General features: G+C 34.5%; 1 protein-coding gene across 6 annotated transcripts in view; it reads right to left on the bottom strand.

Annotated features, from left to right (window-relative positions):
* LOC124951430 (disco-interacting protein 2) overlaps window positions 1-25000 on the bottom strand; it is a 38517-nt gene that overhangs the window by 7556 nt on the left and 5961 nt on the right. The window contains exons 2-10 of one of the 6 annotated variants that reach the window (XM_047499792.1): window positions 15715-17012; window positions 14435-15387; window positions 11577-11648; window positions 5798-5935; window positions 2871-3065; window positions 1783-2275; window positions 1149-1485; window positions 232-1045; window positions 1-61 (exon numbers count right to left, since the gene is read on the bottom strand). The exon at window positions 1-61 is cut by the window's left edge and continues 370 nt beyond it. In XM_047499792.1, the coding sequence (XP_047355748.1) occupies window positions 1-61; window positions 232-1045; window positions 1149-1485; window positions 1783-2275; window positions 2871-3065; window positions 5798-5935; window positions 11577-11648; window positions 14435-15387; window positions 15715-16583 (3932 nt within the window). In that variant the 5' untranslated portion in view covers window positions 16584-17012. Of the gene's footprint in view, window positions 62-231; window positions 1046-1148; window positions 1486-1782; window positions 2276-2870; window positions 3066-5797; window positions 5936-11576; window positions 11649-14434; window positions 15388-15714; window positions 17988-25000 lie in introns of those variants that run through there. The other 5 variants (XM_047499793.1, XM_047499794.1, XM_047499796.1 and 2 more) reach the window with 5 other exon arrangements.

The raw sequence follows: 25000 nt of genomic DNA on the forward strand, positions 1-25000 counted from the left end.
CCAACCTCATCGGTTTTACAAATGTATGGCTTTCCTTCCATCTTAACTACCACTACGATACCTGTGTGAAAACGAACAAAAAAAGAGAAGAATAAAAAAACGAGAAAAAAGAAGAAAAAAGAAAAGAAAAGAAAAGAAAAGAAAAAAAAAAGAAGAAAAAAAAGAGGAGAAACGAGTATTAAACAAAGCTAATGAATATGGTTTAACGATAGAGATAGAAGAAGAACTTACTTCCTGGCATAACTTGACCACAATCTTGTAACGTCAGTGAAGTCAATGAATTTTCTTGATCTACCCTAACAACACCGTAGCTTAATCCTGACATAGAAAGGACACCACGCCCAGTAGCATTTACTCCTGCTCGGCCAGGTCTTCTGACAGAAACGGTAAGGGCTTCGCTAGAGGATGCGCAAGGACATACAGCGTCTGGTCTTAAACCCTTCGATTGGAACACCGAAAGAAATTGATCACAAGAGGAAAGGGACCAAGGATTGGCACCGTCAGCGACTAGTAGCAACCTCAATGAGGATAATGATATATCCTTGTGATCTTTGGTCGCTAATAAACCCCAATGAAGATCTCGTGATTTAACAACAGCCACGCTAGCCCGATGTTTCGTTATCATTTGCATCCAACTAGCTGGATTGACCTTCATCAAGGCATAAGGTATAAATATAACGTGCATCCCATTTAATACGCTAGTAAGAGTGCTATGCCAGAGGCCAACTTCCCGTTTAAAATCTAACACACAAACGGCATTTTCTCCTTCTGTATAACCGCATGCTTGAGTAAGGGCACGACAATGAGCAAGCATAGCTGATCTTGTCACTGTCACACCCATCACCGATCCATCCTTTACTGTAGTATACTCGATGTAAGCTGGTGTATCGTCGGTTAAACGAGGCGGTGGTAACCAATCTTTTGGAGTTTTACCTAAATGTTCTGTAACGAACCAATGTAATTTTGGCCAACCCTTGAAAGCTACAACCTCGCCAGCCGCTGTCTTTGGTAAACCTTTGAGACAGGCCTCGCTGGTTAGGGCCACCTGATATAAATGAATATAAAATCAATCAAATTTATTATTTAATTTAATTTGATTAAATTTAAAAACATTAATATATCATTTCTATATTTTCTATTCGATTTACCTGTATTTCACAACTACCAAGAAGAAAACCAATCTGTTGGGAACCTGCGTCTCGACGTGTCAATGGTACCTCGATCGGTACGGGGACGATACCAGCTTGAAGGCAACCATAAAATGCACACATGAAACTTATTGGATCGTTGTTCGGATATACCAAAGCGATTCTATCTCCAGGCTTGAGACAACAATCACCGCCACGGCTTAGAGCCTTGTTTAAAAGTGTATAGGCTATTTTATGGGAACGACTTAAAAGTTTTCCATATGTCAATGTGATGCAGAGTTTGCCGTTAGGATCTAGAACGGTTGCGACCGGTGCTTTGTAACTTGCTGAGCCGTACCTTGAAAAAATAATACTTTATCATCATCATCATCATCATCATCATTGTTATTATTATCAGTTGTGATAATATTTAGATAAAAAAAAAAAAAAAAAAAAAAAAAAAAAAAAAAAAAAAAAAAAAAAAAAAAAAAATTTGGAACGCTAGCGAGGATAAATCCTATTCATGGGCATAATATTAGCTTATAAGACGGATATGATTCATCTTTTGAATCATATTTATCATTCAACTTTGATAAACGAGAAAAAATGTTTTAGTGGCAATGACTTTTATAAGAGAAGACATACGTATTTATACCTTTGAATAGCGGCTTCGAGTGATCTAGGCAGGCCTGACGGCACGGACAATGGTTCACCGATCGCAGACGTCATCGAACCACCTTCCGGTTTTGGTGCATTAGGATCTTTCGGATTAGCAGCTATCTCGAGTTCTATATCATCGTCCTCGTAAAATTCAGGAAGTGGCCGTCTCTTTGGCCGTTTTAACGTATTCAATAATTGTTGAATTTTCGCTGATACCTTCCAACGTCCAGTTGTTCCAGTATTATTTTGATCCTCGACTACGTGGTAACGATTGACACGATCGGCACCAGGCCGTCTCGTAGACTGTTGTGCCGTTGGCGTACTGCCCGTGTGTGTTACGTCCGGTGGTTGTATGTTACAATAAGCATGAGGCGTATATTCGGCGATGTCAGTAATGTCGGCACCAGGTGGCCTCCTTGCCGGTGGTCTTGGTGGTGGTGGAGTATCACGTGCTGATCCGGTACTGCTAGTGTCTGATAAGCCAGTACCTAATTTTTAACATTTCCCATTCATAATATCCTACATACTTTTAATATTTATTTTACTTCGTAGTATCAAATCCCGTAGAATATCTAATATCGATCGAAAATATTATGGCATACACACATAAACATACACACGCACACGCATACAAAAAAAAAAAAAAAAAAAAAAAAAAAAAAAAAAAAGAAAAAGGAAGAACGATTATATCTATTGCAAAAAATAAATATTTAACTTGTCATAAAGAAGACAATTTTTAAATTGCAAGGATAAAAGATTTTGATGTTCATTTTGAATGACAATGACTGACACGTTCCTTTGTTTAAAGTCAATTTTTAATTTAGACAGATTGAAACGAAAAAGAAAAAGAAAAAGAAAAAGAAAAAAGAAAAAACAAATGAAAATACCTATATATCTGTTTGAAGTTTCTCGAGGCACAGTTTTCTTTTTGTTCTTTTTTTTTTCTTTTTTTTTTTTTTTTTTTAACCAAGTGTAAATTTTTAAATTGTATAAAAATAATAATAATAAAAAAAAATATATATATATATAAAAAGGAAAAAAAAAAAAATTTAGAAATAAAAAAACAAAATTATCAAATTATACCAGTTGGACCACCAGCACCAGGACTCTCTTCCGTTACGACACTATCCTCATCGCTACTAGATTCTCCGCTATCGCGACGTTCTCGTTCAGGACTTCTAGCCATGACGGAAGTTCTCTTCGATGGCATTGGCAAGGAAGGTTTCGGCCGACCTTGCATAGCTGCCAGGGCTTGCTGTACCGCCTCCTGACGTACCTCTGAACATTTCCAGTAGGATCAACATAGAAGAAATCGATCAATAATGATCTTATATATTATTATTATAATCGAGATAATATCTAATAACGATCTCATAAATGATTAAACGTACACATTGCCAATCATTCACGAGACTTTTTACTTTTTCTCTTTTTTTTTTTTTTTTTTTACTGTATAATAAAAATTTACGAACGAACATATAAGCGGACTATTTGAAATATGTTTGGCAAAGCGTTATATATATATATATATATATATTTTTTTTTTTCTTCTTTTTCTTCATATACACTTCTATTTATTTGATCAGTATTTTTAATAATCAATGTAAAAGTATCTTATAAAATGAATGATCGATATAAAATAATTATGTGTCAGGATTGCGTTAGGGTTGCGTCAAATTTTGTGTCACTTTTATTACGTACCGAATACTGACCCAATAAATAGCAACCTTCATTTAAAAAAAAAATATATATATATATATCAATTTTAATTATAAATAAATAATACATATATATATATATATTATATATATATATTATTTATTTCAAACTAAATTATCGCGTAATATAACGTCCAATCAGGCTAAACTCAGGTATAGTCGGCAAAAAACGAAATTTCACATAGTTATACGGTATATGTAATAAAAGATAAACAAAAAAAAAAAAAAAAAAAAAAAAAAAAAAAAAAAAGAAAAAAAAAGAAAACAAACAAACGAAACCAAGAAGATAAGAATCAAAAGAATCAAAAAAAAAAAAAAAAAATAATAACTAAATAAATAAATAAAATAAAATAAAAAGAAGAAAAAAGGATTAAAAAAAAAAAAATAAAAAAAAAAAAAACGAAAAAACAAAAAACAAAAAAAAAAAAAAAGGAAAAACGAATTATACTTGGGTATTGTCAAAATGCAATCAATACATAATAAAATGTACGGGCAGAAAGTAGCCGTATTTCCGGGTAAAGCATGCCGGTTTCTATTCGTTATTACAACATCATGCAACATCGGTACGTGGTTCGTTACGAAGTGCACTTACGCGTATACGCGCGCACACACAGAAGAAACTCTTATAGAAATCATACGGTATGTTAGTTTGTAAGGATTCATCGAGTATGCGCGAGTACACGTGCGCGTATCTTCATGCCGGACGCTTTCCATGGACGGATACCGACTTATCTTCTTCTAGCTACGTCCGTCCATTTCGTTTGCTAACGGTGCACCAGGTGCAGGATTACTTATACACATATATATATATATGTATATAATATATATATATATATATATATATATATATATATATATATATATATATATGTATAAGACTACGCCTCGTGAAAACATACTGAAACCTCCTTTAACATTTTCTTTACATTTTTCTTATCTTTTTTTTTTCTCTCTCCTCTCCTCAATTTACTCCTTCAATTTATCTGTACGTTAACGTCGATCCCTGAATGATATTTTTATTTACATTTTCATTCGTCATTGATCGAATTTCGAAGAATAAACAAACGTGTTTGAATTGATTATTATTATTATTATTTTTCTTATTATTATTATTATTATTATTGTTATTATTATTATTATTATTATAACTATTATTGTTATTATTAATATTATCTTATTTTTTGGAAATTTGTTTTTTGTAATATATATTTCATTCGGTAAAATTAATTTTCCAATGACGTTATTTTAAAGGTAAATGTTTATTCGATGTCGAACGTGTTCTCTTCATTATCTTCTTTGAATTTATTACATATTTTATTGCACAATTTTATTTGATTAATTTACAATGGAAGAAATCTTTTATAATAATTCAATATATTTTTTTCCGTTAAGAGGCAAAGTTCTTTCTTTTGTTTTTTTTTTCCCCTTAATGTCAAACGTTAGATTCGTAAATTTCAAAAATTGAATTTGATAATCGATCATTCATCAGTTTGTTAAATAAATTTTTTATATATGTTTAAACAATCTATTATATAATATTTGAATAAAATTAGATCTTCACCAATGACGCTGTAAAGATGTTTAAGTGTCTTTGACGTCGAACGTGCCTTCTCTATTTTCGTACGTGCAATCTCGTACGTAAAATATTCAAGCAATCGATTCGACGAAGAAGAAGAAGAAGAAGAAGAAGAAGAAGAAGAAGAAGAAGAAGAAGAAGAAGAAGAAGTAGTAGTAGTAGTAGTAGTAGTAGTAGTAGTAATAGAAGAAGAAGAAGAAGAAGTAGAACGAGAAAAAGAATAAAATAGATAATAATAGTTTTTGATAGGTCGTTCGATGAACCTACATCCGATATTGCAATCATGAAATATATAAGTATTATCTCTTGCGTTTATATCTTATATATCACCTATTCCACGTATCATTTGTATTTATCTTATCCCAAGTTTATAGATTAGAAATAAAATTTAGAAATTAATCATTCTTTTCTTTCTCCCCGCCCCCCTCCCACTACCCCCTCCCACACTTTTTTTTTTTATTGAAACTTTTCTTCTTATCTCGTTTATTCGAACGTTTATAGAATTAAGAATAAAAAAAAAAATTTCTTTTTTTTTTTTTTTTTTTTTTTCTTTTTATTAATACACATATATATTTTGTTTGTTTGTTTTGTTTTTCTTTGTTTCTTTCTTTTTTTTTTCTTTTCTTTTTTCCTCTCTTTTTAAATACCTTCGTCGCCGCCGTCGTCGTCCTCTCACTTACACGAAATTAGCAGCACTCGATAGATAAGTTACTCACCGGAATGATAGCGGCTCTCATTGCGCGTGAGTCTGCGATTACCGCGTCTCGCAGCAGCCGAGTTTGAGTTCCCGGTGTTTCCGGTTGAGCCGCCAGATCCCGGAGGACTGGCGATCCCACCAGGTACTAGCCGACCTCCTGCATGCAACACAACAACAACAACGGCACATAGACAAAAAAGAGAGAGAGAGAGAGGGAGGGAGGGAGAGAGAGAGAGAGAGAGAGAGAGAGAGAAAAAGGATTGCTATCAGGATCACCGAGGTATTTCTATGTACCTAAACGATTATTAATTTTTTTCTTTTCGAATTCTTTTTTTTTTTTCTTCTTTTTACATATGTCACTCTTTGCACTCGTGTACCTTCGAGATTTTATATAAAAGCGTACAGTTTAATATGATAATATGTAAAATGGTTTCTTTTCTTTTTTCTTTTTTCTTTTTTTTTTCTTTTATTTTTCTATATAAAACAATTAATTATTCGTAAACAACACGCAAAACCAGATCATTTTCTCGAGTTACAAAGAATGACAATCTAATTGCGCCATCCACTACCGGTCGTTCCACCTTTGGAAACTGCGATAACGATTTCACTTTTATTATCGATTCTCTTTAACTCGACAGTGGCGTAGAGAGGTCGAAAGATAGGAGGAGGTCGATGATTTAATAATGATTGTCAAGTAGAATTAGATCTAACTCCGAGACATTGGTAATGTGTATGTATGTAATTACGTATATATATAAAACAAAAAAAAAATAATGCATAACAAAATAAATAAATAAAGACAAAAATACAATCAAAATAAATGAGCAAATAAATAAATAAAAGAAAAAAAAAAAAGAAGGATAGATAAGACATACAAGACAAATATATAGACAGATAAATAGATAAATAGATAGATAGATAGATAGACAGATAAGTACAAGAGGAGGAAGAAGAAGAAGAAGAAGAAAAAAAAAAAAGATTCACGCTCGATCTTTGATCTTTGATCGTCCGTTGACGTAGTCGATGGAGCGCGTTAATGCGAGGAAAGGGGATCGTTTTGAGGCAACGTCGATCGTAGAAAGATTTCACGACGGTCGCACTCGGTTACGTCGCAAGAATGCCGACGGATGGCCTGTACGATCTTGAGTCACCCAAAGGTGGAACAACCGGTCTCGGCTACCGCCTGACTAAGTCAAATTACAAAGGTATCTAAAGGTGCAAAGGCATCATTATCACCAAGTCGAACCACCAGTACATTAACAATAGTTTCTTTTATCCCTTTTTTTTTTTCTTTTCTTTTTTTTTTTAACAGGCAGGCAAGCAATAACGATGACGATGAAGATGATGATGATGATGATGATGATGAAGATGATTATAAAAAAAGTGATTTACGTACGAACGATAATTACGTAGTTAAATATTCTTAAATGTTAACTAGATTTATATATATATATATATATATATCTATACATACAAACAAATATACATAAATACATACATACATATACGTATACGTATATTTATGTTGTATATAGGAAATAGAATGAAAATAGAATGTGAGATGCATTTTATCTGAAGAATAACAGATTATATGGTTTACTACGTAATGCTTACAATTCGTATTGTTAGTTATGTCAAATGGACAATGGAACGAATGAGATATGAACGAATATAATCTATCTAATCGTATTCTAGCAAGAGATTTCTAGCGGTAGTAATAATATAATGCACGGAAAGAGGGGAGACACAAGATCGTGCAAAAAATTCGTCGGGGCGAATAAGTACTTCATGGCGGCGAAAGCACGAGAAAGCACGATGAGAGGGGTGGGCGGGAGGGGGAATATCCTATGCTTAATTAAGGTGAGGACAACGGCACTGCAATTATTCGTTGAGTACCCGCCGGCCTGACAGCCATTCAACTGCTGCTTGCTTGCTTGCTTTCTCGTTTCACGTTGCTTTTTCGTTCTACACCTTTCTCCGGGCGATTTCCAAAAAAAAAAAAAAAAAGAAAAGAAAAAAAAAAGAAAAAAAAAAGAAAGAAAGAAAGAAAATTAGAAAGAACCTACGTTCGAACTACGAATCATTCGTATCTATCCAGAATCGAGAAAAATAGGTGTCTCGAAGTTTTGACGTTTCTCGAGAGATACGACAAACTCGTCTCGACGTTCTTTCTCTTTCTCTCTGTCTGTCTGTCTGTCTTTCTCTCCCCCTCTCTCTCTCTCTCTCTCTCTCTCTCTCCCTCAATCTCCCTTTTTTTTATTTCTTTCCTTTTAAAGAACAAGAAATTTCATCTGGAATTGATTTCTTTTCGAAACGATCGTAAAGAGAGAGAAAGAGAGAGAAAGAGAGAGAGAGAGAGAGAGAGAGAGAGAGAGAGAAATAATTTTTCTTGTAATTAATACTAGGAAAAAAAAAGAAAGGGGAAGAAACTAAAATTCATCATAACGAGTCACACTCGACGTATCGAATGTTGCATGTGCCGCCGATATTTCACCTTGAAATGATAAAATGGGAAAAATGTTGGTAACAGAGAGAGAGAGAGAGAGAGAGAGGGGGGGGGGGAGAAAGAAAGAGAGCAATCAGTGGGTTAAAAACAAAAAGCAAAAAGAACAAAAGAAAAATTGAAAAAAGAAAAAAAAAAGGAAAAGAAAGAAAGAAAGAAAGAAAGAAAGAAAGAAAGAAAATAGAAAAATACCAGGATTAAAAAACAAAAAAAGAAAAAAAAAAAAGAGCAGTAGAATCGTGAGATGCGTGACGCTACCTGAATGATAGCGTTTCTCGTTGTGCGTGACACGACGTTGCGTGCGTCGTGCACGTGGCTGTGGTCGTCCGCCGCCACCACCACCAACACCACCACCAACACCAACACCAACACCAACACCAACAACACTACTACCACCACCACCACCACCACCTCCAACGCCGCCGCCGCCGCTTCCATAACTTGTCCTTTCGAGTCCTCCACCACCAATGACAACCCCTCCACCTCCTCCACCACCACCTCCTCCTCCTCCTCCACCACTACCAATGTCGCCACTGCCAGCAATGCCGCCATTTCCAGCCCCTACGAGTCAGACGCGAATTCTACTCAAAATTCTACACCATCGAGCTCTGCCCATTTTTTTTCTTTTCTTTTCTCTTCTCCTTCCTTTAATTATTTATTTATTTATTTATTTATTTTTTGTTAATTCTTTTTCAAATTCTTTTCCTCGTTTCTTTTTCTTTTTTTCTTTCTTTTTTTTTATGATGTATATATATATATATATTTTTTTTTTCTTTTTTTCAATTTCGTTATTCCCTACACGTTCCAATTCTCTCGAGGAGGTTAGATCGATTTTTTAAATGATCATAATTCAGTCGATTTACTATTTTCGACGATCAAAATATTCCCTAATCTCAATTCGTTTCGTAATCAATTGCCGTAATAAAACTCAAACGTTCCCGTTTCCATTTTATATTATATGTATGAAAGTATATACGTTAACTATTCACGTTTAACTATAATTGTTATCAGAATAACAGTTAGGTTCTTAATGGCGTCGTCGAGTTTTATGAAACGAACGTCGAACGCTGAACGTCTGACGTTTTTTAACGTATTACACGACAGCATTATTAATTCTATTGAATAGATTCTTCCCCTTAAGTGTTCCCTTCGATTCTGTTGAATCGATAAATAAGAAAACGTGAAGTATAGTTCTTCTGATAATTTTTCGTGATATAAGGTGCCTAAGAATGAGTTTATGATAGTTAAAAAAAAAAAAAAAAAAAAAAAATTTAATACAAACGATGAATTTATAAAGAAAATTTGAATTAAAATGTTTTGATAAAAGTTTATCGAAAATGAATTCGATTCCAATGATCGCTCCTATTTCGATTTTTATTATTTTTTTTTTTTTTTTTTTATTTACGCGTCATAAATCGTTTCGAATTCAAGATTTTCTTTTTTCTTTTTTTCTCTCTCCTGATCTATCCGAATAAATTCTTTCGTATTATTTTCTTACTTCTTTTTTTTTTTTTTTTTTATCTATATACATATTATCTACATATCTTATCTAAAAGTTATGAATGTTATCGGATGACTCGTGCAAAAAAAAAAAAAAAAAAAAAAAAATTGTTTTCTCACGATCAGCGTGTTTAATACAGAATACATAAATACAAAACGAAGATGAAAGTTCATTCGACCTTTATGATAGATATAATAGAAAATCCATTGCAAGATCGACTTGCATTAGAGACAACGGCAGATGCACGTCGCGTATAACGAGTGGATAACGCGGAAGCGACACTTCCGCGTGCAGGTACAGTTAAACTCCGCACGCTGCTACGACCGATTGCTTGAAAGTATTGTGGCTTCGTAGTCGAACGATCGCAAACATTACCTATGAATAACTAACGATCTATGATAATTGAGATTTTCTATTGGAAAGATCTTCATTTAATTTTGTTCGTTTTCTTTTTGTATATTTTCTTTCTTTCTTTCTTTCTTTTTCTTTTCTTTTTTTTTGTTTTTTTTTTTCTTAATTTTATTACATCATTTTTGATCCTTTTAATATTAATTTTTTCCCTCATATATTAGACATAGATACACTGACCTTTTTCTTTTTTCTTTCCCTTTTTTTTTTTTTTTTTTTTTTTTTTCCCAAAGAAACAATCCCAAGGATAGCGAGAGTTCATAGTCAATTGTTTCGAGTTAACATTCGTGTTCGAATAATCGTGATAAATAAAGATTCATCGTCAGTTGCATAAGTCCCCGCTTGAAGCCGTTACGAGATGTAAAGGTGATAAAAAAAAAAAAAAAAAAAAAAAAAAAAGGAAAAAAAAGAGAGAGAAAAGAAAAAAAAAAAAAATAGAAGAAACGCACAAACGCATCTGAAAAATGATACTTGCTTCCCTTTCTTACCCTCATTTTCCTTCCTTCTTCATTTTGTTATTGTATTATTTCGTTTCATTTTGTTTCTCTTTTCCTTTTCCTTTTCTTTTCTCATCAGAACTAACGAAGATTGCATCTACCATTGTGTGCACGCGCGTATCGCGCGCGTACCAACTAAGTAAGCGAGTACATCAACTACGTGTCTCGCTTTGAGTTCTGTATGTCTCTTGAGAATCGGAACGCGATTAATATTGCTCGCGACGAAACTCGTTGCGTATGGATGGCGCAATACCGTGTATGATCATCGTATGGTTGGTATACAACACGTTGGAGGACAGGAAGGTAGAAACGATGCTGCCCCGACACGGAAAAGAAATTGAAAGCGTTACCGTAATTAAGCGCAATCGAGGACGTTACGGAAGGCATCCTCTTTAAAGATAGAAAAGAAAATAAAAAAAGAAAGAAAAAAAAAAAGAAAAAGAAATAAGGAAGAAAGAAAAAAAGAAAGAAAGAGAAAAAAAAGTCAAAGGAAGAAATAAATAAATAAAAATGGAAAAAAGAGAAAATAAAAGGAAAAATAATCAAGAAAAGATATAAAAAAAAAAAAAAAAAACCAGATATTAAGAAACAATTAAAAAGGAAATATAATCGTTGAGATAAATGAAAGAAAATAAATAAATGAATGAATAAATAAATAAATATATATATATATATATATATATATATAAATATATATATATATATTTATATATAGTTGTAATAAAAAAAATTATTAACGATTTCGAATATCGACTATAAATCATATATATACAAGATTCAACTTTCCGGTCCGTTTCGTGTTCACCTTATTACATGTTATAAATCCTGATAAGCTTATGATAATGATGAATATTAATGAAGCAATAAAAAAGTGAAAAATATAACTTACCGAGTTGTTTTGAAGCATATTGCTGTAGTAGACGAGTCCGTTTCTTTTCATAGCCCTTTTGCGTTATGTCTCCTGTAAAAGAAAAAAAAGAACGAAAAAAGAAAAAAGAAAAAAAGATATATATACACACACACACATACACACACATTGAAAAGAAAAAAGAAAAAAAAAAAAAAAAGAAAGAAAGAAAAAAAAAAATGAGAAGAAACCAAGAGAAAAAGGAATAAATTTTATACTTCTCGTTGATTTAAATTAATTATATATCTAAATCAAATGATCTTTTCTAAACGACTTTCTACCTATATTTAGGTACTTAATGAGTTAAATCGAATATCCAAACATTTTATTATTCTCATCCCTAAAAGATTCTTTCGTTGGTATTACGAACTTCTCACGTATCTGTGTCATTTCTTTTCTCCAAAAGAGTTTCAAGGACGGGTCTCATTCGAACGCATAGCGTTTGCTTTAAGAGGCGAAAATTGCGGGCACGATTTGCGGGCCCCCATTAAAAGGGAGAGCAGAAAGAGAGGGAAAAAAAAAAGAAGAAAGAGAGCGAGAGAGAGAGAGAGAGAGAGAGAGAGAGAGAGAAAGAGACGATGACGACGACGACGACGACGACGACGACGACGAAGACGAGGACTAGGTTGGTACCACATGGAGATATCTATGCATGCATGTATACGCATACCTATATCGTGTTCGGTTAAACGAGGTCGTAGCAACGACACTAGCGTTGAATACAGGGAAAAGGAAAGAGAGAGAGAGAGAGAGAGGGGGGGGGGAACAATAAAGACAGAAGGTCCGACATATATGGGTACCTGCATTGAACGATCAAACTTAAAGCTTTATCCTGAAGTTAAAAAGAGACGCTCGAGGGAATAATTAAGTGAAATTTTAATGGGAACGAGAGAAAAAGAGAGAGAGAGAGAGAGAGAGAGAGAGAGAGAGAGAGCCATCCTTTAGGTTCTGGAAAGCTTCGATCCATGAATAATTTCATCTCGTTGAGAAAAAGAGAGAAAGACAGATAGAGAGAGAGAGAGAGAGACAGGGATATATAAATATATATATATATATATATATATATATATATATATATATATATATATATATAGATATAGATAGACGGAGAAAAAGAAACGAAACTATAAAATTGATTCTTTGCTTGTGTACGTGATTCTCGTATATTATAATTTTAGTTGATCAGCATGTTGAGTACCTAGATATCTAGTAGATATCTATTATATTCATTCACATGGACTTTTAATATACTACTACCAATGCAAAATGGGTCCGTGGTATGCTTCAGACACACGTCATGCCTGGTAACTCGAGAAAATACCACGAATCGATCGGGTAGTAACGGCCGAGACACGATTTTTTTTCCATGTGCCGCAAGAAGGAATAAAACTGGGCCACACCATATAACGAGAGATTAACGAATCGAATTCTCTCTCTCTCTCTCTCTCTCTCTCTCTCTCTCTCTCTCTCTCTCTCTCTCTCTCGAATGCTTCTCTCCAATGAATGCAAATCTTTCAACGATTAACGTGCTTTCGACCAAGTACAATCTTTTACTATTTCTTTATCTAGGAATTTACTATGGAAATCCTTAATCGATGATCATACGATGCGCGCAATGCAAACAACAAATTCCTTTTACGTTATCTTACGAACGTTTTAATTAATCCCATTTACTTTCAACAATTGTTAATCATTCCCAAAGTGTGCAAACTCTTTTTTTTTTTCCTTACTTTTTTTTTTTTCTTTTTTTTTTTTTTTTTTGTATGGCTATTCATTCGACTCCCTCCTACGAACTATTATTATTCTACCATTATACAAGGTAGACGATATTGACGATCGCATTCCGATCTACATATTTATTCTATCATCAGTTTCTAATTAACCAGACTTATATTTAGATCTAATTGTTTCACGAGCTGCCAACAAACGTTTATATATGCATGTCATATCATAGAAAGTGAGAGAGAACGATGACTTGGTTTTATACTACTACTACTAGTATTACTACTACTACTTCTTCTTCTTCTTCTTCTTCTTTTTTGTTTTTCTTTTTTCTTTTCTTACTTTATGTTGTTTTTATTTTTGTTTTTAAGACGCTCTTAAGTCCGACGTAAACGAGATGGTTAACCTTTTTAGTTTACCGTTTTAGTTTCGCCTATTCTTCTTTCTCTCATACCTAGTTTATGTCTTTATTATGTTCCAAAGGAAAGAGACTTCGACGACTCTTCAAATTACGTGAATTTAGTTCAGGTGCACGTTAATTAACTATTACGTGTGTCGTGTCGTGTCTATCCAATGTAACATGTAAGATCATTTACGAGCCAATAAACCGACCATCAGAATAGAATATTATTAAACATAATTTAATAACTCGTTTTAATAAAGTTCTATTGGACACTATATTTAATAATAATAAAAAAAAATGAATGAATGAGTAAAAGAAAAATTTAAAGAAAAAAAAGAAAAAAAAAGGAAAAAAAAAAAAAAAAAAATATCGACGATCGAATCGTCGTCGTCGTCTTGTTTAAATAAAACAGAGTCCGTTCGTTCGTAATCTAAAAGGGAAAAGAAACAAAAAAGAAAGAAAGAAAAAAAAAAAAAAAAAAAGGAAAAAAAAAAGAAGGATGAACAAAGAAGATAAAATAAAACTTTGTTCGCCTTTTCAAGATAAGACGATGCCGTCCTCGAACGATAAAGTCGTTCGATTTCAAAAGTTTCGCATGTTAAACGTTAAAATGTATCAGCAAGTTTGTTGCGATGGTGGTGGTGATGATGATGATGATGATAATGATGATGATGGTGGTGGTGGTGGTGGTGATTGTGATGGTGTGCAATCTTACTGGGTCGTTTTCTCAAGGACGAGCATTTGCGAACAAGAAAAACGGGCTGGCCAGATGCTCGGCGAAGTTGCGATTTTCTTCTTAAAGGTCGTCTTCTCGGTCCAGATTTTTGTCGTTTAAGATGTTGTTGCTGACGTTGAGAGAGACGATCGTCGTCGAGGATATCACGTCGAGAAGATTCGTTATCGCTCTCACTAGAGCTCAGATATCTGTAATATGAATTGCTATCCTTTCTTGATCTTTCTTTGGTGTTACGATCGGATGAATTCTTAGCGAGAAAATTAATAAATTGACTGCTAGTAAAATAATTTTCTGTTGTAACGATAGGAGACGTCGTATTATTTTTCCAAATGGTTCTTCTACCGAGTAAACCACGATTCCTCAATTCCTCGGAGAATAATTTGTCCTCGTTGAAATCGCTGATTTTTGGCGCTGGACATACCGAGGAGGAAGATGACGTAACCGAGAAGGAACCTAACGACGAAGAAACGAGAGAATTGAATGCCTCGTCTCTTCTCTCATTAAAATCCCCAGAGAGTAACAATTTTTGATCGTCGAATTGATCATCCGACAAATTCGACGAATAATAATCGTCGTATTTTTCGAGAATCAATGCTCCTGCTCTTGCTCCTGCTTCATCCTCCCGATTCTCCTCCTCCTCAGGAAAATAACGAATCTCTCGCCAAACTCGTCTCTGACGTCTCGAACGTCTCCTTTCCGGTGGCACGAACCATACCGGACTGTTCTCACGAACAGCCGACTGTTGATCATTCTTTTTCTTTGTCCTTTGAGATGTCCTCTGGGAGGTCGTACGCTGCGACGACGTCGTCCTCTTTCCACGTCTTCTCGAACTCGATCTCCTTTGACCGCTGGTCCTCTTGAAATAACCTTCGGTACTGACGCTCGGTGATGGCTTAGACGTTTTTCGTCGGAAGAATCCATTCCTCGTGCTCCTGAAGCCAGGAACACCCATTGATTTCGCGCGCGATATCGTCAAATAATCGTGCCGATTGAAATTATGGAAAACAATAACATATAAGTACTTATATATTATAAGTACTTACCTATATATCTTTAATTGTTAATTATAGATAATAACATTTTTTGAGATTTTTTTTTTTTTTTTTTTAATCAATAAGCAATCAACTATATCATAACTTAAATGGATTATATTTAATTTAATGTTTTGCCATTTAAAATTTGCTGTTTTCCAAACTTCGATCGAGTTCGTGTTAGATTAGTTAGTTGTTAAATCTAAAAAATATCCGAAGAATAATAACCCTGCCCTGAAGTCAGCCAGCTTGCCGATCCTAAGCGAGAAGCCAAACGAGGACGAGGATGATGTGTTGTCCTTGATGATTGTCTTTTCCGGGGCCGAGACGGTTCTAGCGACCGTCGGTTGTGAAGGTTTTCGTTCTTTCAATGCACTGTCCAACGAATGATGAACGGAGGGCCCGGAAGAGGAAGGATATGGTACCGGTACGGCGTCCCTCCAAACTCGTCCAAGGCTGATACTGACACTGGGCGGTCCAGTTTCAAGGGGTACACACGCGCTTTCACGCGTTTGTCCAAGATTATCGTTATGATGAACATTTTTTTCAGAATAAATCCAATCGTCCTCGTCGTGCGTATTAGGACCGAACGGTTTCAATGACAAAATCGCTGAGTTTAAGTCGTCAGTTAGATCATTGCTAGAGCGACGATCTTGAATTTGTTGTCTCGTCGTAACCTTCGACGAAACTTTACTCGTAGCCTCTTGGACCAATATTTTTTCTTGAAGTTTATCACGAGAGGAGGAGCCAACGCCTTGTAACCATTCGTCATAACTGATAGATTCACGGCTAAGCGATACGTTTTCCTGTTGTCTCCTAACCTCCTGTTCCTCCTTGATCTTGATCCTCGTAGCCTGTACATTTTCCTGTTGGTCCGGCACGCTCGTAGTGGCCGGTGCTGACACTACAACCACCGGTTGAGCCGTTATCACCGGTTCAAGATTCTTTTGCAACTTGTTACGTCGTTTACCACGATCGAGATAACTTTTCCTTATAGATATCCTTTTAAACGACTCGCTACGTTTGAAGGATGGCTCGTTTCTATCCTTCTTGCGGCTCACGAGCCTCCTAAGGTTCTCGAAGGAGAGTGGCCTCATGGGTTGCGTCTATTTCCTACCCAAAGATCAACACGTCCTCGCGGAGTTCTATTATCGAACACCGATCTTCCCCCTTCGACTATCGGCATCCCTTTGGACAAGAGACGTTACTTGCCCCAAGCACAACGAGTCCTTCTTCTTCTTCTTCTTCTTCTTCTTCTTCTTCTTCCTTCTTCCTACTCGTCCTCGTCTTCGACGTCCTCCTCCTCCTCTTCTTCTTCTTTACTTCGTCCTTTTCTCCAACCTCTCCCCCTCCTCTTTCCTTTGGATACCCTTCTCAACGCTCGTACACACAGCGTTTCTGCGATCCTAAGGTGCAACGCCGAGGTCTTCCAGTCGCGAATCACCGTGGCTTTCCTTTTTCGATTCCGTGCCTCGCCTCCTCCTTCTTCTTCCTTCTCTCTCGATCAAAATCATTCTTCGTACAAACTTCTCCCGAAAAATCATGAAAATCCTTTATTTATTATTCTCTAATTCCTCGCCCTTGTTTTTCTTTTTACGATTAACTTTATTATTATTACTTTATTTATTTATTTATTTATTATTATTATTATCATTATTACTATTATTATTATTATTATCATTCACTTTTTCTTTCACAAAAGCGACACGAGGAATCTATTCCTTCAGTTACGATCTCTTTACTATTCCTTCTATAAGATGCTTCCTCATCTTCGTTCGCTTTCTCGAAACGAATTCGATGAGGCATGCCAGACTCTTTCCAAAGTGGACACACGAAAGTATGATATTTTCAAGTAGAGTATACGAGGAGCGTGGGTTCTTGTGCGCGCGCAATCATACACATACACACACACGCACACACACACACACATATGTATACACTGATACACTGAAAGAAAAAGAAAGAGAAAGAAAAAGAGAGAGCGAGAGAGAGAGAGAGAGAGAGAGAGAAACAGAGAGAGAGAGAGAGAGAGAGAGAAAGAGAGAGAGAAAACGATAAGCTTCACCAAGCAAGTTTCACAGCGTCGTCGTCGTCGTCGTCGTCGTCGTCGTCGTCGACAACGTAAGAGATACACAACGATTTCTTAGCTTTTCACTGTGCCAACTTGGAGAACACGATACGCGCACTTGAAGTCGCATCGAATCACTGGCATTTCGCGAGCTCTAACGCGATGCACCTCTCCTCGCACAGCGTATAACGAGAAGTAAGAAGCGCTCTTGAGTTAGAGAAAGAGAGAGAGATAGATAGATAGAGAGAGAGAGAGAGAGAGAGAGAGTAACACACTGTAGGAAGGCGGCCCCCGTGAATAAGTCACGATCGTACGAGAGAGAGAGAGAGAGAGAGCGAGAGAAAGAAAGAGAGATGGAGAAAGAGAAGGAAAAGGACAGAGACAGAGAGAGATAGATAGGTAGGTAGAGAGAAAGAGATAGAGAGAGAAAGAGAATGGAAGAGGCAAGGAGTGTTGCTGCTGCTGCTGCTGCTGTTGCTGCTGCTAGTGGTGATGGTGATGGTGGTGATGGTGGTGGTGGCTGGTTGTACTTATGGTGGTGGTAGTGGTGGTGGTATGCGGTCCGTCCACTCTCGCCCGCCGACTACTCTCTTGCACCTCGCAGCATCCCCACCCCCCCACTCCCTCTACTACGGCCCGTTCCTTCTATTCGTACTGGAGTGTGGGTCTTATTCTCTCTCTCTCTCTCTCTCTCTCTCTCTCTCTCTCTCTCTCTCTCTCTCTCTTTCCCTCTCCCTCTCTTTCTCCTTCTCTTCCACTCCTAGTTTATAGGATCTCTCTTTCTCTCTCCTTCTTTCCATCCATCCTTCCTTCCTTCCTTCCTTCCTTCCTTCCTTCCTTCTTTCTTTCTTTCTTTCTTTTTTTCTCCTTGACTTTCGACTCTTTTCTCTTTTCCAGTCTTGGTCCTCCTTCTTTTCTTTTCTCTTCTTCTTCTTCTTCTTTTTCTTCTACTACTACTTCTTTCTCTTTTCATTCTGTCTCCACTCATACAAATTACAAGCTTTTTCTCCGTTCGACTTCAAGAAATCAGCTTAAAAAGTAACTCTCTCTCTTTCTCGCTCTCTCCCTCCTCCATCTCTTTATCCATCTATGTACCTATCCATCCATCTCTTTTTCTACCTGTAGATATAATTCTTTTGCCGATTATTTCTTTCTTTCTTTCTTTCTTTCTTTCTTTCTTTCATTTATGATGTTATTACAAATTATTTTCATGTTATCTTTAAAGGTAATAAATAAAAGGTAATCATGTTAGGATATGAAAAATTGCGAGAGTAATTATGTTATTAGGATATACAATGTTTTCCATGGATAACGAAAATATATTATGATTATTAATCCAATTCAGAAGTAAGAGAGGGGAAAAGATTTAACTGCGAACGAATGACTCTCTTCTTCTCTCGTAGAAAATTTCAACGAAAATTAGCCTTTAACTTAGACCGACAATACTTCTCAACGCCCAAGCTTCTAAACCTTTTTACTCTTGGGTTCTTATATTGCTATGGCTTTGAACAGCTTTGAACACTTTTGCCGTCGTTATCGCTTCCTTATTCCACAAGGAACGCGATGTTACCTCTTCTTACGACTTCCGTTTAACTTCGAAAGAAAAGTGGGAAGGGTGAGGGAGAGGGAGAGAGAGAGAGAGAGAGAGAGAGAGAGAGAGAGAGAGAGAGAGAAAGACAGACTCAACTTTTATAGAACCGTTAGTCTTGACGCGCTGGGGTAAGGGCAGGAAAGAAAAAAGGAAAAAAAAAGGACAAAAAAAAAAGAAGAAAGAAAAGAAAAAAAGAATACTGTTTGTTTTCTCCAAAGTTTCATGAAAATATCTAACAATTTTTATACCTCTAATCGTTCTTAATTCTCTTTTATATGACAATCAATGATAATTCGTTGAGACTTTACAAAAAGAAAATTTATTTTTTTTTTTAATAATACATTCGTCATTTAATTGTTCAAATATTTTGACGAGTTAGAAAAAAAAAAAAAAAAAAAAAAAAAAAAAAAAAAAAACAGAACCAAATAATTCGATACTTTTTATGAAACTTTTATTAATAAAACGATTAATTATCCTATAATAATAATAATTACAATAATAATAATAATAAATAATAATAATAATTAATAAAAATAATTACTTATGATTTTCTTTTTCTTTTTCTTTTCCCTTAATGGTATATATCCGTCTTACGGAAAGATTCATTCTTGTAAATTTCGAATACATCATTGTATACTCCTTCTTCGTTATTTTCCACGAATAAGATTGCCCTCGCCCACGTTCAATCGTCTCTCGCGAGAAGTCAGACACTCCGAACGCGATTACTCGAAGTAGGCGGTACGTAATGGCCATCGAGGAAAGTCGAGTTTCGACAGAGCACAGATTCCATGGAACAAAGCTCTCACAACCAAAGCCCACGGTCAGGCTCGCTTACGGCGATAGTTTCGAACCCGTGTCGTCGTGCCACTGCTTGAACCTTTCTTTTTCTTTTCTTTTACTTTTTAAAATGCGTTTCCTTATCGGTTCTTACGAAGCTATAAGTCACGTAATAAACGTGAAAAACATTGAATAATTTCCGACATTGAAATAATTCCCTTTTATTAAACGATCGTATCGTAAAAAAAAAAAAAAAAAAAAAAAAAAAAAAAAAAAAAAAAGAAAAGAAAAAAAATTCATGTGAATTAAGATTTAAAATGATTTTTCCTTTTGATATCTTGTATTTCTACAAATGAAGCTTTATTTTTTACGAAATAAGAATCGATTGTTCAACGAAGAATTAATTGATCACACATTGTGATCATCGTTTACGTATCGACACGATACGACACGATATACTTATGGAATTATAAATACGTATAGTAAAACGTATGAAAAATCATGTTACAATTTTCCAAGGGTCATACTTTTTCGTGGGGTTTTTTTTTTCCTTTCCTTTTCCCTTTATCGTTTTTCTTCTTTGATAGGTACTATAAAATTAGTTCGCTGTAATGATCCTCTCTAATTGTTTTTAACTATTAATTATTATTATTAACTTTTAATTATTAATATATATATATATATGTATATATTATAGACACAGTGTATATTAATTTTCATTGATATTTAAGCACATAATAAAATTCATAAAGGAAAATTTTTCCATATTTCAATATACCAAATATCCGAAGACGATAAGACATCTTATCTGAAAACATTTACATTAAACTTAAAAAATATATTTCCTTAGCGCTCAAAGATTTCTCGATATCTCCTAACATGGCCTATAATCATTGAGCAAACCCGTTATCGTATCGGGCCATAATGATTTACATTCGAAGAACAAAAAAAAGAAAAAAAAACAATATTCGATATTATCGAATGAAAGTTTAGAAAGTTTCCAAAAATGTATATATATATATATATATTATCATACGTATGATTATAACATTTTAATAGAGAATAATTTCACAATCATGTATATAATTTGAGGAAGTTAAACGAAACTAGTAAAATTTTTTTTTAATGGTGTCGACGGTAAACTTAAAAGGTAAGCTTCCTTCGGACGATAGGGGAGGAAGAGGGATAGGGGTGGAGAGAAGAGGCAGAGGGAAGAAGAGAAATTGAGAACGAGGAGGTTCATAGGGAGGAGGAAGAGGAGGTTATTAATTCGAGCGTGCGAGTCTCTTGATCGAGACTCGGCTCGTCGAGCATGCAACCCTCTTAGGAAAGCTCGACTCCTGGGTCGAGGCTATCGAGTACATTCCTCTGGTATTCTCGAAGAGACTTTGTAAGGGCGACCTAAGTATATATATATATAAATAAATGCATACCTACATACATAAATACGTAAGTACGTACGTACAATGCATACATTCATTCATCCATACGTACGTACATATACAGTGAAGAGTTGGAGAGGATGGAGAAAAAGGTGATGGTGAGAATTAGTGAAAAAATATTTGTACAATAAAGTATGTATTTCTATATTTCTATTGTACGAATAATTCTTCTAATCCCTTCGATCTAGCCACACCCCTCTCCCCGCCCCGCCCCGCCCCGCCCACCCTTTGTACATAAGTATATACAATAAATATATACATTGATGGGATATATTAATATATGTATCACCGAGCTATTGGCAAGAAAAAAAAAAAGAAAAAAGAAAAGAAAAGAAAGAAAGAAAGAAAGAAAGAAAGAAAGAAAGAAAGAGTTAGAGAGATGGAGAGAAAGAGATAGAAAGAAAGAATGGTATAGAGGGACGATTGGACCTTATACAGGGAGAGATCTTTGGAAAGGCGTGGGGGTGGTACGTAATGGACCGTAAGAGAGGAATATGAGGATGAGAGAGAAAGAGAGAGAGAGAGAGAAAGAGAAAGAGAAAGAGAAAGAGAAAGAGATCGGAGAGTGCAACGCGCAAGACGCAAGGCGCATCTCTCAAGGCGACTCGAGGACGTTTACCCACGAAACCAACGACCTTGATCTTACAAACGATTCGTGAGGCAATAGGAGGAGCGACAGGAACGACCGAAGTGCAAGAGAACGAAAGAGTGAAAGAGTAAAGAGTGAAGAGAGTAAGAAAGTAAGAGAGTAAGATATATATATATATATATATATATATATATATATATATATATATATATATATATTTGCAGCAACTCGGAGTCGTTGCAGCTGCACCTGCGCGCTCTAGCGACATCTCGTGCGCGCGAGCGCACACGACGCATCTCTCTCTCTCTCTCTCTCTCTCTTTCTTTTTTTCTCTCTTTCTCTCTTTCAACACCACGGTAAACGTCACGGACGAAGATCGATAGTTTCGAACGCTAAAACGAGCTAAAGCTTTAAGCAAATGTTCCATATCGAATGAGAAAATATTAGTCTAGATAGTTGAAATCTCATCTTTGTCTATCTGTCTATCTATCCATCTAACTATTTACTTATCTATTTATATAATTTTCTCCTTAACAGGTTCTTATTATAAATGCATTGAAATCGATCGATTGATATAGATCGAATCATCGATCCTTACCGCCACGCTCGAGGTCTTATTTCACGGAGTTGCAAATCGTTGTACTAACGACGACGACAACGACGACAACGACGACGACGACAACGACGATGTATCGCATGTAATCGAGAACACTTTAAAGAAAATTTCTACTACGATAAAGTATCCATACTAGTTGTAATCGAGAAGCAGTCTTAAGATCTTCTCGTTCTACGACGACGACGACTACCCTCGCTCGACGATTCCGATACGAAATTAGTTTCCTTTGTTTTGAGTTCTTCCATCTCTCTCTCTCTCTCTCTCTCTCTCTCTCTCTCTCTCTCTCTCTCTCTCTCTCTCTCTCTCTCTCTCTTTCTATCTCTCACTCACTCACTCACTAACTCTCTCTCTCCAACTATCTCTATCTCTATCTCTCTCTCTCTCTCTCTCTCTCTCTCTCTCTCTCTCTCTCTCTCTCTCTCTCTCTCTCTCTCTCCCTCCCTCTCTCTCTCTTTGTCAAAATCATTGAATTTCCACTGGGTGTGCCAAAAATTTCTAAGTCAATTTTTAAAATTAATTAAAATTTGTACGATAGAATTTACAATCGATTGCAATTTATGATTATTGATTATTATTTTTTGTCGAAACTTTTTAAGCTATTTCTCTCTCTCTCTCTCTCTCTCTCTCTCTCTCTCTCTCTCTCTCTCTCTTGCTCTTATTTTGTTTATCGTAAAACACTATAAGCCTAGGTGAAACTTTTGATCAAATCTATAATACTGTTTGACGCTGACGCTCGATGTGCTTTATCGAAAATGATGATTAGAAGATAGATTTGATAATCAAATATAAATCTACGAAATGAAATGAATATTTTTTTTCTTCTTTTCTTTTTTTTTTTTTTTTCGATTCATTCTCAATTATCTTCGCGTTCGTATTATGATAGTTTATTTTCTCGATATATCGTTAAGAATAATCGCATATTGAGATAGCATTGAAATATCACGTTTGCGATCTTCATCCGTTAGAGGCTAACGAGGATCGGACTTTTCTAACGTTTGGCAATCATCACAACGCAATAGATGTGGTATGACGGAAGGCGGCCGCATAAATCGTCGGAGATAAAACGACGGCGTTACCACCTCTCTAATGTCTCGTGGTCGTTTAATAAAACCGTGATTATCAAATTCTGAGCTAATGGTAGTCACTTTCTATTTCTTTCGTTAGACACGCTAATGTTGTTATACGTGTTTCAAATCTTTCGAAATTTTTAGTATATTTAATTGCTTTATCAGGAAAAAAAAAAAAAAAAAAAGAATAATTGAATCACTTAAAAAAACTGTATAACTAAATTTTACTTCTATTTAAGAATAGAGATAAAAAAAAAAAAAAGGAAAAAAGTATATAATTAATTATATAATAAATCAGTATAATACAATTTATCATATATTAATTTAAATATAAAATTAATATCATGATTAAAAAAAAAAAAAAATGAAAAACGAAAAAAAAAAAGAATGAAATAAAATAATCATAAACAGACGAGTATGTGACTTAAGAGATTGCATAGTATTATGGAAATTAGGCGTAGTTAACGTAACAAGTCTAATTTCAATTCGTCCGAACATACCAAGGACAAAAGTTAAGAAACAAGGATATGAGTATATATCATTTTCCACGACACGTAGCGATTGGTTTCAACGTTATCTATGACTAAATAGCACGTGGCTTATGTGTATATAATGTAAGCGGCTTATATCTCGACATAAACAAGACTTAAAAGTCCCATGTGCCCAGCGACGTGTATTCGCGCGGATAATAAAAGGGTTGGTCCATCGTAAAAGGGACAACGACTTTCATATATATATATATATATATATATATATATATATATATATATATAAAATATATTATATATTATATATATAAAGAAATCATGTTATTCCAAAAGTAAAGAAATCATGTTATTTACTTTTTATACAGCATTTAAAATGAAATATGTATTTTTAATAAATCCTAAAATTAAAATAAAGAATGTGAACGATGAAAAAATAAAAAAGAAAGAAAGAAATGAGAAGATATTAATTTATAAATAGATATATTATGTTGTATTAATTTATATTATTTATATATTTTTTATAAAAATCAACTCTCATAATACATACATACATATATATATATATATATGTGTGTGTGTGTATGTGTGTGTGTGTGTGTGTACATAAATAATATAAAATAATATAATAAAATAATATCTACAAATAATATGAATGAACATAGTTTAATACTACAAATTAATGAAAAAATATTAATTCATACTATATGTTATAGTTATTTATATATATATATATATATATATATATATATATATATGTATATTTATATATATATATATATATATATATATATATATGTATATTTATATATATATATATATATATATATATAACTGTATATATAAATACACACACACACACATACCATATTATCCTAA

The sequence above is a fragment of the Vespa velutina genome, chromosome 9 (assembly GCF_912470025.1).
Source record: "Vespa velutina chromosome 9, iVesVel2.1, whole genome shotgun sequence".
Classification (NCBI taxonomy): domain Eukaryota; kingdom Metazoa; phylum Arthropoda; class Insecta; order Hymenoptera; family Vespidae; genus Vespa; species Vespa velutina.